General features: G+C 32.0%; 1 protein-coding gene across 2 annotated transcripts in view; it reads right to left on the bottom strand.

Moving 5' to 3' along the window:
• csul (protein arginine N-methyltransferase 5) overlaps nt 1-15,155 on the bottom strand; it is a 128,784-nt gene that overhangs the window by 53,113 nt on the left and 60,516 nt on the right. For both annotated transcript variants that reach the window (XM_085813494.1, XM_085813495.1), the window contains one exon: nt 5,680-5,828. In XM_085813494.1, the coding sequence (XP_085669620.1) occupies nt 5,680-5,828 (149 nt within the window). The remainder of the gene's footprint in view (nt 1-5,679; nt 5,829-15,155) is intronic.

The raw sequence follows: 15,155 nt of genomic DNA on the forward strand, positions 1-15,155 counted from the left end.
CAAAATTAGACCAGCTGGTTGAAGCAGTGAAATGGAATTACCAAGCCAAGAGAAAAAGTATTATCCTTCTTCAAATAATGCCAAACTTCACACTTTGTGATTCAGGTAAAGATCTGCCAATTAAAATTTGAAATGTTGCTTCACCTAACTTATAGTTTTGACGCATCAACAGATTTTCATCTTTTCTGATTTTTGCAGCACTTTTTTTTTAAGGAGAACACATTTAAAACATTTACTAGATTCACAAATCAGCACAAGATTCATACTCTACCAAAAAGCCCACAGAAACCCTTAGTGAGGGAATCCAAGTCTTGCTCAATGAGCAAATGGTTGTCAATAATGATAGCTAACAGATTACTGAGAACCCACACAGAAATTTTCATATTCATGCACAGGAGAAATACTGTATATCTTCATCCTTATATGATACACTTTTAAATGACTTAATATAACAAATTTTGAGCTTTTTTTATCTATGAGATACATGCCTCCATGAACTATAGAAGTGTGGACATTACGCAATTAAAAACCAACATGCACGTCAATATATAATTTACCCAATTTGATAAATCTGAATGCTTTTTGAATCTGCATCTGCTTGCAAATCATCAAATGCGCAAGAAAAAAATTAATACAGAACAAATACAATATCAAAGAGATACAAATGATTCCAGAATGCAATTTCGTCTTTTTTTATTGAAACTGATAAATACTTCTTCACAAGAATGATTGATTTAATTGACAATAAATTTAGAGTTAAAATGATCAGCATTTAAGTATATTTTTAATAAATTAAAAGTATTTATAAAAACACAGGCAAAAGAAATTTTAATTAAAATGATGGACTAGATTGAGCACTGTAGAAAAAGTGGGATCATCTCATTCAAAAAAAGATATGTGGTTAATACTACAGTTGTTGTACACAATGACTGTGAAATGGTGGGAAAATATTCTTAAATGAGATACATGAATATCTTTGATAAAACAATAAAATTTTCAAAACAATAAATTCCAAAGAACATTACACATTTTTCAGTATTTACAAATCAGCAAAACATAACAAATACAGAAAGAAAAATCAAATGAAAAGCTAGTGAAAAATATCTTCTTTTACAACAAAAATACAAAATAAGCAATTCTCTAATACATGTTTGCGCAAATAATTCCCTTTCATTATATTTTATTTTCAGTTTGATGATAAATGCTCTATTTTGTCTTTTAGCTCTTAAAATTTCTTTCATAACCAACAATGGGAAGCAAACAATAGCAAAAATAAAGCCACCAAGAGCTTATGAAGAATTAGAAGGAAATAAGTGGAAAATATATATAAAGTGAAAAATATTATTTCTACTTAAGAATACATTAACCTCCAGAACTCATGTTTTAAAATTTAATACTTCCAAGAGAATACAGGGATGACATTTAATGGTCTCGCAATTAATTTTTACAACATTCTGCATCATTTTCAGATTTTCCGAGAAATGAAGGAGATGCAATGCATTATTCTCAGCGTGTGATATTTTCTAGGGGGGGGGGGGAAATGTTCCAGTTCTCATGCAGTAAAACTGTAGGTGATAGCTGTAATATCCAAATATAAGAACAAAAATTGCTGACAAGCAAAACTGGAATTGACATTAAGAACTAGGAACTGGTTTGAAAGAAGTCACTTGCTTTCTTATTTATTAGAACTTATACAGAAGAAAAGACAGCTAATGAAAATAACAATATGATGCAATTTTGAATGTCACTCTCCAACAATGCCTGCTGAAAATCAAAAAGCCTGTTTCACTATTAAAAGACTGTTGGCAGTGTATAGTTAGATACTGGTTAACAGACAAATTTTAAAAAAAGGGGGGGTGTTCATCAAAACATCTGCCTTTTTACATTTCCTTTCTCTACTCTATTTTTGGGCAAATAGAGTCCCAATTCGCAAAATTAAAAATAAGACGTTCAATATATGATTATACTTAACACATTAAAAAATCAAAAGATCAATGCATATTATATATTGAGTGCAAATTTATCTTTTAAAATTTAAAGTTCTTGTTAAATATTTCTAAACCCTGAATAATACATTTATATTTCAGTACATAAACACTGAGTAATGCAATGAAAAACATCTTACATTTATGAAGTAAAAAAGTAACTAATAACAATAAGGTTAACACTCAAGAGCATCTGTTCAATAAAATTTCATAATATTCTAACTTTAATTATTTGCTTTTAAAATTTTAAATAAAACTTCTACTTTAATGTATCATTAAAATGGGCTGCCAATAACATTTCACTCCTTTTATATTTCAGATAATGGACCTACAGAGGGAAACTGAAGCATATCATATATGATATACTGCAAATGAAGTGATTCATGATTTTGTTAGGTTTATTTGAAATAATATTTATAGGAAATATATTAGCATGCCCACTAAACCATTCGTCGGCAACTATGGCACACAGTACAATTCTCAGTGGCACTCTACACTAATCTGCAAGTTATGCACTATAATAGGTTGCTTTATGACACATTCTCAGTTTTACTGTGAAAACTTATACTTTATTTAATTATTGTGAAAAATACCTATATTTAATCACATGGCTTATAAAAAAAGAAATCTTGATGTTTGCGGTTTTCAAGACGCTTGGACAAAAGAATATAGATTTGTACAAAAAAGGATTATGCTGTATGTGTGTCATGTTGCGAAAGCTTAATATGTCACATGTCAAGTGTACAAAGACAATTTTAAACTAAACATAAGCCCATATTTCAGAATTCACATGAGAAACGTGAAGTTATAAAAAAAGCTGTTACTGGATGTAAGAAACAACTTACATTTTTTTGTCACACTATTGGAAGCTAACCTAAAGCAACCAAAATACAGTTGGTACTGTTCTGCTATCAGGACCCAATTCAGAAATGTATGAATGTATGTGTATTCGTGCTTACAGATATACATGCATACATGAACACATAAATCTGTACATACATTTCTGAATCGGGTTACGACAACAGAACAGTACCCATATAGTTTCGTAACTGCTCATTCTGCAGCTGCCGAAGGCAAATCTAAGTATGTCTATGAAAGTCACAAATTATAACCCCCTGATATTAAGTAGAATGGTCCAATGACAAAATTCGTATTAAAACTTTAATCTTTTACTTAACTATATTGAAAGAATACTTATCATTATATTTATTTACTTATATATTTATATTACTTACACATTTACTTATATGATAATGATATTTATTTTTATGTTAAGAAATACTTTTAAATGATGCATATTTAATATGTAACTTCTCGTTACTTATTATCGAGATGACATCCGGCCTAAGGCTATGGTGCCTAACGGATTAATGTCATTCCAATGAATAAAAAGCCTACTGGCAGACACACATTTTCTGATTCAAGCATTGCAGATACTGTTAAATCACATAAAATATTACATGGTGCACAAGTACATGCTTCGTTAGACTATTAAATTCATTATTCGCATTGATAATTTCTAGCACTGCAGATTACACACAGCTATGTTATATACAACATTACATGCTACACAAATCTGTGCTTCTTTAAGCTTTTACATTATTCACAATAGTTTTTAAAGCTATGCTGTTCGTTTAGCATATTACAACATTTAATGTTTCAAGGAAGTATACATATACATATATATATTTGTATTAAAAAATGAAAAAGGGGGAAAGAAAAATTATGAAAGAGGAAGGGAAAGAGCTTCATTAAATAATATATTATAAGCAAACAGCACCCTCGAATAAATTTGCTACAGTTTAGTAGTCAACTAGTAATATCTATAATGAGCCAAGTCATGTGCCTACAATTGTTGCATCACTGACGTTTATCGCAGTTATTGTATAATTTACAGATTCTAGTATTTATTTGCTCATTATAAGTACTGAACCAGGCTGACCAATTTGCATCAGCTGCCTTATTGAGGTAGAATTCTTTAGCTTCTGGACATTCAAAGGCATAATGTTCTGGATTTCTCAACTTGATGCAGTCAGATAGATCTGTTCCACTAATTTGAAAACGATGAAGATAGGTTAGAAAAGGACCATGTCCAGCGAGGAACCACATTATACAATTCATTTTTGCCCGGCAAATTTGTTGATACTTTTGGAACCATTCTGAAGGTTCTTTTTCAAGTTAAAGCTGTTTCCCATCTTGTTTGCCACTGCAGCATTCTTGACCTCTATTCTCTAACTCTGCATGCATTGCGGCGGGAATTGAATTGTTTCAAATGTTTCCTATTGTGTGGCATCTTGAATCATATTATTAAACTGGTTAGGCACACCTAACTACAAGGTTGTCGACCCCTGCATTAAACCATAAAGACACAGAGTTTTTTCTTGACCACTACAAGATTTATTATGATGTGAAAAAAATGACAACTATAATATTACACAGAAATATAAACGTGTACTCATATTAGCGTCCCCTTCCTCCAATGTTTAGAAATAACAGAAACTCTTACAATATTTCAAAGCACGTATTAAAATTTTTCAATGAAAAAGAAATAATTAATTATTAAGAATATATCAAACTGAAATATATACACTCCTGCTCAAAAAATAAGCAACAAAAGCAAAATACGAAATAAAACAAAAACTATTTAATCGACATGCGCGATATTAATCCAAGAGGTTGGTGTGGCATTACTAGACACAGCAAACAATAAAATAAAGACATACAAAAATATATGCATTACAGATGTGGAATGGTTTCACTCTCCAGATAACACCACACCACTTGAACTCAATGAAGGCAGGCATTATCATTCATAAATATTGCATCACTATCTACTACAGTGATAAAAGGGCACACAAGTGTAGAATTTCATTACAATATTGGACGATTGTGATGGAACTACAAGGAATCACGTAGAGGTCAATGGAGCAGTTCGTTGGTATACCAGGTTATCCCTTTGCGGCACAGTGTGTCCAGTCTGGACAAACTTAAAAATTTCCTTCTGCATGCACAGAAAAATTTAATGAAAAAGGATTTATAGATTACTCTGAACCTTCTTTATTTATAGTAGATGGCAGCTACACAAACCAGTCCATATATTTTAGCCATGTTTAGTTTTTTTGGTTGGATAATGGCCATCCTACAGTAGCAGAAGATGCAATGCTAGCTGTCGTGCAGTTAGGGATCTATGGTGTCTTGCATATAGCAACAAGTGATCATCTGCTTTTGTGGTAATCCTCCGGCATCTAGACCCACATCTTCTACAGGGGTTTTAATCTCTTTGGTATGAATTCCACAGCCTGTTGATGGCACTAAAATGCACATTTAGTTCTCTCTTAATGGTGAATTGTCTTGCACCAGCTTGCAACATCCCTAATAGCCCTCCAATGCACTTTATTGTGCAAATAGTGTGTACAGCTTGTGCTTTCTGCTTTGGCTATCTCTGATTACATAAACTGTCACTACTTGTGGACTGAAGCATAGGTCCAATATGACCCTTTTTAAGGCATATGGTGTGACTGCAGGATAGTATTTTAAGATAAATTTGGTCGTTTATTTGCATTCAGCAATGCAACCTCTACTTTATATGTAAATTGTATGTTTTAATTCCCTTTTTCACATTTTCTTTTAGGATGTGTTGCTTATTTTTTAATACGGGTGTAAATATTAAAAATCAAATTATGTTTAGATTTACCATTCCCAAGTGTCAGCTGTTGTTGCAGAACTATTGCTTACTTCAAAATCATCTGACTCTATTTTATCATCAGACACTGTATTTATAAAAATTCTGGCTTCGTCTTCATGAGCTCGCATTGGAATGTACACCCAAACATTGTAATTTGGCTAAATTGATATAATATTAATATAAGAGAAGCAATAAGTATGAATAAACACATCTTAATGACAATTACACAAAATTAAGTTCAACACTTAGCAACAAATAATTGGGTAATTTGATTATGGCAAAGCATACAATATTCAAGCTTTGCAATTTACGTTGGAAAAATTTTTCATATGTAAAATAATATAAGAATGGGATAATGTAAGCTTTTCCTCTCCCTCCACCAAATGGAAGAATATAATTCATGTCTCCTCTGGGCATGCAATTACATTCTCCCATTCGGTGGAGGGAAAGGAAAAGCTTACTTCTGAATCCTCAGCTTCATAATTCCTTACTATGTTCCTACACTTATTATTTTAACTTTAAATAAAACTTTTAGGTAAAAATAAGATTTACTTGTTGTTTATATTAAAAAAAATCATGTGATTTAAAATTAAAATGGCATTTATTGCTTTTAAGGGCATCAAGGCTCTGGCTTGATGAGTAAAATGAATATTTACGAGTAATTGTGATTATTTCTATTTCTTAAACTTTATTTTAAATGCAGAAAATAAAAACTTTGTGATAATACAGTCTTTCCAAAAACAGACTACCTCACTTCTTCATGTGTCATTTTATTTTGAAAGTTGTAAAAACAGTATTTCAAATTGGTTGGTCTACAATTCAATATAACTTGCACTTGTAAGCAAATATTTTAAGTGCAACTTTAAAATAATTTATAAAGCCTCCAAAGAAAATTACTTTAGATCCTTCATAAGAACAACAGGTACTTTCTGATTACCTGCAACCCCACCAAAAAATCATGATAAAATATTTATGAGGCAAAGCAATATGTTGCTAAAATAGTTATATGGCAAGCTACAATGTTGGCAAAAGCATTTATGTGACAACCCAGACATGTCTATTTTAGTCTGTCTACAATACTCATCTATTTTAGCTTGGGCAGAATGCTGAAATTGTACAGATGTCGAATTTCTGATTTTTTTTTAAGTGAAAACAAATTGCTGAGTACATGGGAAGAACAACAGTACAAAAAAGGATTTCTCAAAAAAGGAAAATGTTTTATTACTGACATTTCATGCTTTTTTTATTTTATTGATAGATTGCTCTTGCATAAAATTCTTAAGATTTCGAAAATTACTGTTGCCTTTCATACAATAGTTTGGCCGAAAAATAGCACCAATGAATTCATGACGTTTTGGTGGAGGTATGGATAATCAGAGAGTATTGGAACATTTTAATGAAAAGTATTCATTTTACATTAAAAACATTCAATTTTAAAATGTTGACAACATACAATGCATCACTAAGAAATAATGCTATGTAAAATATTAAATTCAGTCACAGATTAAAATCAAAAATACTTAAATAAAAATTTAACACTTCACACTGAATTAAACCCTTACACTTGGTAACCAAAATGCCACTGAATTAGGGATAGACTTTGTTCTGTAAATATTGCAGCACTGCTGCTTAACTTCTGCGAATGTGATGATGCTCTTGTTAGATAGCTAGAGCTGTAACTTCTCTACACTCACTAAAAGTAACTTGATGAGTAAAACTCACATTTTAGAAAATTTTGGTTGAGAATGAATAATAGATGCTTGTCTCATACAGTCTAAACACAAATTTGAGAACTGGTTTTTACTTCTTTGTACGAAGTAAAGGAAGTATTGTAGTCAGGAAAATTCTGGGTACCATATATCAATGAAAATATCCATTTTGACTGCTATAAAAGGCAATTTAACAATTTTTTTGCGTGACATCTGTACATAAGGACAAAATAAAAGACTTCACCCCCTAATGAATTATAAAACTCATTTAAAGTGGATTCAGCAGCAATTTTTTTCATGGCGTCTGTATGCATGTACTTATGTACATATCTCGCGTAACTCAAAAACGGATAGCCTCAGAACATTGAAATTTTGTATGTGGGACAGCTATAACATGAAGATGTGCACCTCCCTTTTTTATTGCTATCAGCTGCACCAAAAGTGTATAAATATATTTACATATATATTTACTTTGTTACTCGGATCAGTGAGCTCAGTGTCTTTATTCTTATATGATTGTAAATTGTGTATTTTTTGCTTTAAAAAATTATTGAATTAGCTTCAGGTTAAGATCTTTATGCCTTTAGTTAACTAGCCTGTTATAGTTGCAGAATTATCTACAATTTAAAAGCTGTTTAAGTGCGGCTCTAAGCCTAACTTTTTTACCATAGCAGCCATATTTGTTTACATTTAAAACTTAACAGAACAGTGGCTTTGTCACTAATCTAGAGAAACTAAGCTTCGCAACAACAAAGTAACGTTTTCTTTTATTATTGCATGTTAAAATATGCTTAATCCATTCTGGAATTATCATTTACACTATTCAATAATCCCATATATTGACTCAGCATAGTGTTCACAACAAATTAAGTCAGTTTCAGTGTCTTTTTGCTGAGTAAGAACAAAAAAAAAATTTAATTTCAGTTTTTTAATTTCAGTTTTGTGGATCGAAAAATCTGCCTTCTTGTCCGCTGGCCGAATTGCATGTCTTTCAATTTTTAATATAGATATTTTGAGTTTTTATGTATATTTGCCTTGTCGCAAAGAGAGAATTGAATTAATTGAATGAGATATCTCTAATGAAATTTGAGGAAATAAGTTTAAATGAAATGCAAGAAAAAATTGTAAATTTAATATTCTGTATGTCAAGAGTATAGAAAGATCATATAGATAGTGGGAAAAGAATAATCAAGCAAGCTGCAAGGGAAAGTAGCCTTAAATGGCTGCAGTGTTTGAACATCCAGCCATACTGGTGCCATATAGCTGGTGATACAAAACCTTAGCTCAGGCAATACCCAGTATCCTGTACGGATCAGTGAACACCATGACAATTCGAAGTGAGTAATATGGAGTAAAGTTCAATTTTAATTCTCAAGTCCAAGTGCAAAAGGCTAATGTTAGACTAAGAATAGCACCAGCCTTATAGCTCCAGCATGCCAGGTTGAAACTCTGTCAAAAGCCATGGCAGCTCAGTGATGTCAATTTTTGGAATCTCTGATACTTGTATGAAGGCACATTGACCACATTTAAGTATGTAGACCTCCTCGAAGATAATTTACATTCCTTCATACTACCACTCGAGTTGAGGAGCATTCTACTGAATTCTATCTGCTAAAATGACCACTAAGATGTTCAGACTTAAATCCTATTGAGCAGTTTGGGGATATTCTGGAAAAAGATAAGCAAGAACATCATCTACTATTAACAAATTCATTGGAAATTATAGAAGATGTCTAGCACATATATCTCTGGGAAAATTACTAAAAACTTGAATCTATGCCTCATTGAGTGGTAGCCATTATAAAGATTGAAAGAGCAGCAACTCACTACTAATCATGTATCTCTAATTCAGTGGTACTTTGGGGCACTTTCACACATCAATATTGCAAAAAACAAATTTTTTTTTTTTTTTCCTTTTTTCTTTTTTTTTTTTTCATTACAACAAGGAAATCGAAAGGAAATTTAAAACAGTTGCCAAGAAATGAAAAGGAGATTGAATACAATGTGCTATAAACTTCAAGTTACAATTTCAAAGCTAATGTCCTATTGCACTTTATACAGTATGGTTCAAAACTATATATCAAAAATGTAAAGGCAGGCAGAGGGGATCTGAATAAGCAGATTTCGTATAGGTATGTGTGTTCAATAATGCAACATTAAAGCACTAATATACGACACAGTATGAATCACAGGAAACTGAGAAAACAAGTAAAGACAAATGAAAAAAATTATTAACAGTTTACAATAGGTGCTTAGTGAATAAAATAAACTTTATGAAATTTATCAAGTAACATTAAATATTTTACACTTATAATAATTGAACATATTTGAAATAAGATAAGTGACATTTTATTTACGTTTTACTAATAACAGCTTTTTTTTTTTTTTTTTTTTTGTTTCAATGTCTCTTTTTGTCACATACTCACTTAGTCTAGAGGTTTAGTAAATAGTAAACAGATTTTTATGTCAAGTGGCATAGGTTAAAATGAGAAGAAAATCATAATCAGCATGATTCATAACAAAAGACTGGCTGTTGTCACCACTGCCTAGAGAGAGACCTACTGATCAGAACAAATCTGAAAGGCCAGATGTAGGCACGGTTAGCAAGTTCTTAAAGTTAGCAGGGCTCGGTCCAACACAGTTAGTGTCTTGAGAGTTCCAGGGGTTGTGACTCAGATAATATACTTAGTTTCTAATAATCCACTAAAGCACCAGAGTTTAAGTTTAAAGTCACTGTTTTAAGTCTCACTAGATGCGAAGAATAAGTTTTACATGAATTTTTACATTTTTGTGTTTTATCTTGTGACCATGGTAAAGGTTAATGAAAGGCAATAACTCGCTTTAATATGCAGAGATAATTTTTAAGGGTAAGCAGCTAGTTATAAGTAATTAAATTAGATCTTAGATAACCTTAGTCATTATGGATTTACATGGCCACTATTAAATTTTATTTATTTTTTTAACAATATTTGTTAAAAAAGCCCTATTAAAACTACAATCTAATAAAATTTCAGTTTAAAATACCTGCAATTTATGACATTGATTCTAAAACAATATTAGGATAATTCAAAAGCTACAAAACATTTATCATATTTTGTATAAGCATGAAGATATAAAACATGAAAAAATCAACAAATACTGCTTTGATTGACACAAAATTCGGTAGGAAAGTAGCATATATATTTATGCATAAAACAAAATCAATAATTATATACACAAATGAAAACAATATTTATTTTTTTTTATCAGATAATGACATACTGGAAACTTAAACAGAATTATGTATAAAGTGAAAATAAACAGCATAAAATGAAAAAAAAGGACATTAATAGGGTATGTGATCCCCTCATCTGTATACAATGACCCTGCTTTTAATAAGGTTGTCAACCACCGCAGAATTAAGCTATCGCCATTCTTCTTGTAGAGCAGTTTCCAGCTCAATAAGAGTGGCTGGAGATGAGAAATGTGAAAATACAACACGGCCGAGAGCATCCCAAAGATTTTCAATGAGATTAAGATCGGGCGAAAATGCTGGCCACGCCATATGTGCAATCCCTTCACTCTTCAGGTAGTCATCGACAATGTCAGTTCTATGGGGACATGCATTATCTTCCATTAAAACAAAAGTACGGCTAACTGCTACGGTGTACAATCTCACAATGGGTTCCAGGACTTAATCTCAATACCAGACAGCTGTCAAAGAACTGCGTTTAAAGATGTGCAGGTCGGTGCGGTATCCTAATGAAATCCCTGCCCACACCATAATGCTTCCGCCTCGGAATGCGTGATGTTCAGTGATGTTTTGGGACTGATTGCGTATTTGTTGTTCACGCCATATCCTTATATGCTTGTCATCTGGCTCCAGAGCAAATCTTGACGCATCAGTAAACATGACATTGCCCCAGTCAGACACATTCCAATTGACATGTTACCGAGAATAGAAGAACACAAACTCGTACCCGGGCGTACAGTCCACTCATATGTAATCTTTGGCATACAGTAGCTGCAGATATCGCCTTACCAATGAATGCTGTAACCATAGGTGTCACACGTGTGGAGGTCGCTCTGCGATTCTGCTTGGCTACAATAGCAATATATCGATCTTCCTCAGGGGTTTTATCCTTTGGTTGACCACCTACGGGCCTTCGAACAACTGTCTGTGTGGTTTGGAATTGTTTCCATAAACGTGAAATTACAGAATGATGAACACCGAAGAAAAGAGCAAAATCTGTGATCGACTGTCCTGCTTCAATGCACCCCATAGCACACCAGAGCTCAGAATCTTCCATTTGTCTTCTGGAAGTCATAGAAACACATATGCCTTGAAAACAAATTGTACGAAAGTTTTTAATACCTTCTATCAGCACTTACAATCAACTTCTGTAATCCTTCATAAAGCTGGCTTTTTAGAAGACTGCCTTTTTTGCATATTTCTTGACATGAAAGCACGATTGGCGGTTACCTAACATATTTGCATACTTCCATCTACCTCTGCAGTGAATTGCATCCTCTTCAATTCTGATTGGCTTCCGGAAATTAGCATTTTCCTCTCCATGCTTAACTTTTGGAAATGAGTGTATTTATGCGTCTTTTTAATATGAAGCCTTCCCAGACATTTTGGCTAATTTACATCGATTTCCTTCTCTTTAAGCATTTTTTCTAACAATTAGAAATTTGTCTCAATAGGCAAAAGAATGTCCTCACTAGTTTCTGCGTGTTTTATCTCCTAACCTGTCAGCCTCTCCACAATATACCTATGAGGGTTTATTTGATCTGGTAAAAGTTAAATAACCCCCCCCCCCGGCAAACGTGAACCAAATTATCACCATGTCTGAAAGTAACTACAAAGTCATACAAAGGTTTAAATAAGCTTCTTATTTAAAAAGAACTTAGAACATAGAGGCATGTTTTTATGCTAAAAAAAATCAATTACAGCTTGTGGTGATGTAATTAAACAAGAAGAGTCAAATTCAAACTAAAAATATCGACTAGTGGTCAAAGACTACAATTTAGTTTCATTTTAAGCTGGCTCAGTAACTCTATCGTCATAACTCAAATGTCGGCTGCGGTAATGCAAAGATAAATAATTACAAATTATCAGAGCTGGCAGGAACTAATGCAGGGACCAAGTGAAGGTCAGACACACTCTTGTCTTATACACCAGAAACCTGAGTTTAAAAACTGTCTAAGTGATTTGCATTCTGGTGAGAAAACAAAATTGGTTTGGTTTGGTTTGGTTTGGTTTATTTAATTATGGCAAAGCACATTAGGGCTATCTGCCTAAAGAGATGGATGCCTTCGTGGAGGACTTTTTAAGGGAAACTGTCTCGTATACACTTTACACATGGGGAAAACCACGAAAACGCCCATGCAGCCATGCGCCCGTTCGCGACAAAAATGGGAAATTACTATAGTAAAGACAGAAAGTGTAAACAACTGGGTAATTTACATAATAATAACTGTACACATCTTTAAAGAATAATTTTCTTTCTCTTTATGTATTCAGTTTCTTTCTTCCACGTTTCCTTTTCATTTTAGAATTTTTGGATTTAATTAAAGATTTATGTTATTCTAAATAAACTAAATGCATTTAGAATGTATAGAAAAAGCTGCTAATTTTATTTCTTTAGTAATATGAACATTCAGAAGAAATATAAAATATATATGATAAGGTCCAGTTACAGAGCTGCTATGGCATAATTTTTAAAATTTAGTGTTAATTTATTTAATTAATTACACACCGAGCAACAAAATCTACAAAGGACAAAACTTTTAGAATTCAGAACAGGCATTGGAAGCAGAATTTAGAATGGCACCAGGCAGCAGCATTTAAGATTACAGAGACTGGATCAGGTGGGAAAATGCCTAGCGCCAGCCCTGTGTATGATGCATTAAGACATATTAGATGAATCTTTTAAATTGTCAGTTTTCAATTTCTTTATTAATAAAAAAATTCCTTTCTATAATGCTTGTCCATATGATAAGATTATAAGTATTTTTGATATTTTCCATGCTTGTGTCTTGTGAAAAGTAGAGAAAATAAAGGGAAGATAAAACTGTTAAGAAAAAGATTCTAGTTACCAGAAGTAAAACATTCAACTATTTTTTTTTTTTTTTTTTTTTTTTTTTTTTGTGTGTGTGTGTGTGTGTGTGTGTGTGTGTGTGTGTGTTCTTCCAGACATTCTCCCAAAAGTAAGAAATTACGTCTTGATATCATGGGGATATTTTTAATTTTGTCACATTTTTTTGGATCTTCTAGAATTGAGGGTCTATAAATCTTGCCTTCATATCTTTCTAAACTTTCCAAGCTGCAATGTCTAAAATCCTAAAGAAAAATTACCCTACCAATTCTGTAACAGAAAAAACCCAGAAATATTAAAAAAAAGGGGGGGAAAGAGAAAAAGTGGAAAATTAATTTTATAGAGAAAAACTGATGCATATTATGAGAGTTTTAAATATTCCGAGACAACTGCATGGGAAAACACTTACTATGAAAAATTAAAAAGAAGACTTTTTAATTAATTACATAGCTAATTTTGCTTTTGCTAAGAGCTGTTTTGTAAAATGTGCTTTATAGCATTATACCTTGTTTATTTTTCAGATTTAAAATGTTGTATAATAAGTTGCCAAAATAAAACTTTATAATATAACAGCGAAACATAAAAATGGTTTATTTTAATGTTATTTTTTAAATATAATTTCAATATATTACCATTATTTTAATGAAATTTATCAATGTTACAATGTTTAAAAAAAAATCCTCGAAAATTTTTCAGATTTCGGAATTAAAAATTTTCTATAGAAACTGATGTTGATGATCGCCAAAATGTTGACAAGTTGCCAAATTTGGGGATACCATGGGGATACCAGAGCTTAATTTCTAAAATCATATGTGCCCAGAGCCCTGTGGAACAAACACCATCAGGATAGAGGAACAAAAATAAATAAAAATGAACAGTACTATTCCGTTTTGAGAGCCATAAAAAAATTGCAGCGAAAACGTTTGTGCAAAAGCGCCAAATCTAGTAAACGCGCCCATTTAACAGCGTGCCAAATCCAGCGTATGCGCTGATTTCAGATTGCGTAAGTTTATATAGTTATATATTTCTTAAGATGCCATTGAAATATTAGTTTAATTTTTAAATCCTTTTTTGATATCCTATGGATTTAACAATTTGGGAATTGCCCATGACGAAAAGTCTGCGATAGAATTTTGGGTAAAGTGCAGAATCACCCACTGCTTGACACGTTTTTAAGAATTGCACATACTCGGTATCCATGTACACATCGACTTATTTTTCACTTTAAAAAAAAAAATCCCAGAATTGCACAAAAATTACACTGCGCACACCCTTGACTTTATCTATGTACACATCGACCTATCGTCACTTAAGAAGTAAAAGAAAATTGACAAAAATCCAATTTGTTTTTACCCTTGTAAAAAGCGGCAAACAAATAAGTGGGTGATTCTGCACTTTCCAGAGAATGTTTTCAAAGAAAAGGCATCATTCATTATAGAAAATTATGTTTGAACAACCAACGAGATGACATTATGCTTTAGTGATAACTCATTAGCGAAATAGCAATGCAGGCATCCATTCAGTTATGTTTAGCAATTTTTATATACTAAATTATAATAATGATCCGAATAGTTATTTACTCTTATGCTTCCATTCGGTCATATTTAGCCTTTTATATATAAATTATAATAATATAAAAGTATTATACGAAATTAACCTTTCATCTAAATTAAAACATCAATCTTAGATAGTTATT

Source organism: Stegodyphus dumicola, chromosome 3 (assembly GCF_044657685.1).
Source record: "Stegodyphus dumicola isolate Sdum_Otavi_A_Nest chromosome 3, ASM4465768v1".
Classification (NCBI taxonomy): Eukaryota; Metazoa; Arthropoda; class Arachnida; order Araneae; family Eresidae; genus Stegodyphus; species Stegodyphus dumicola.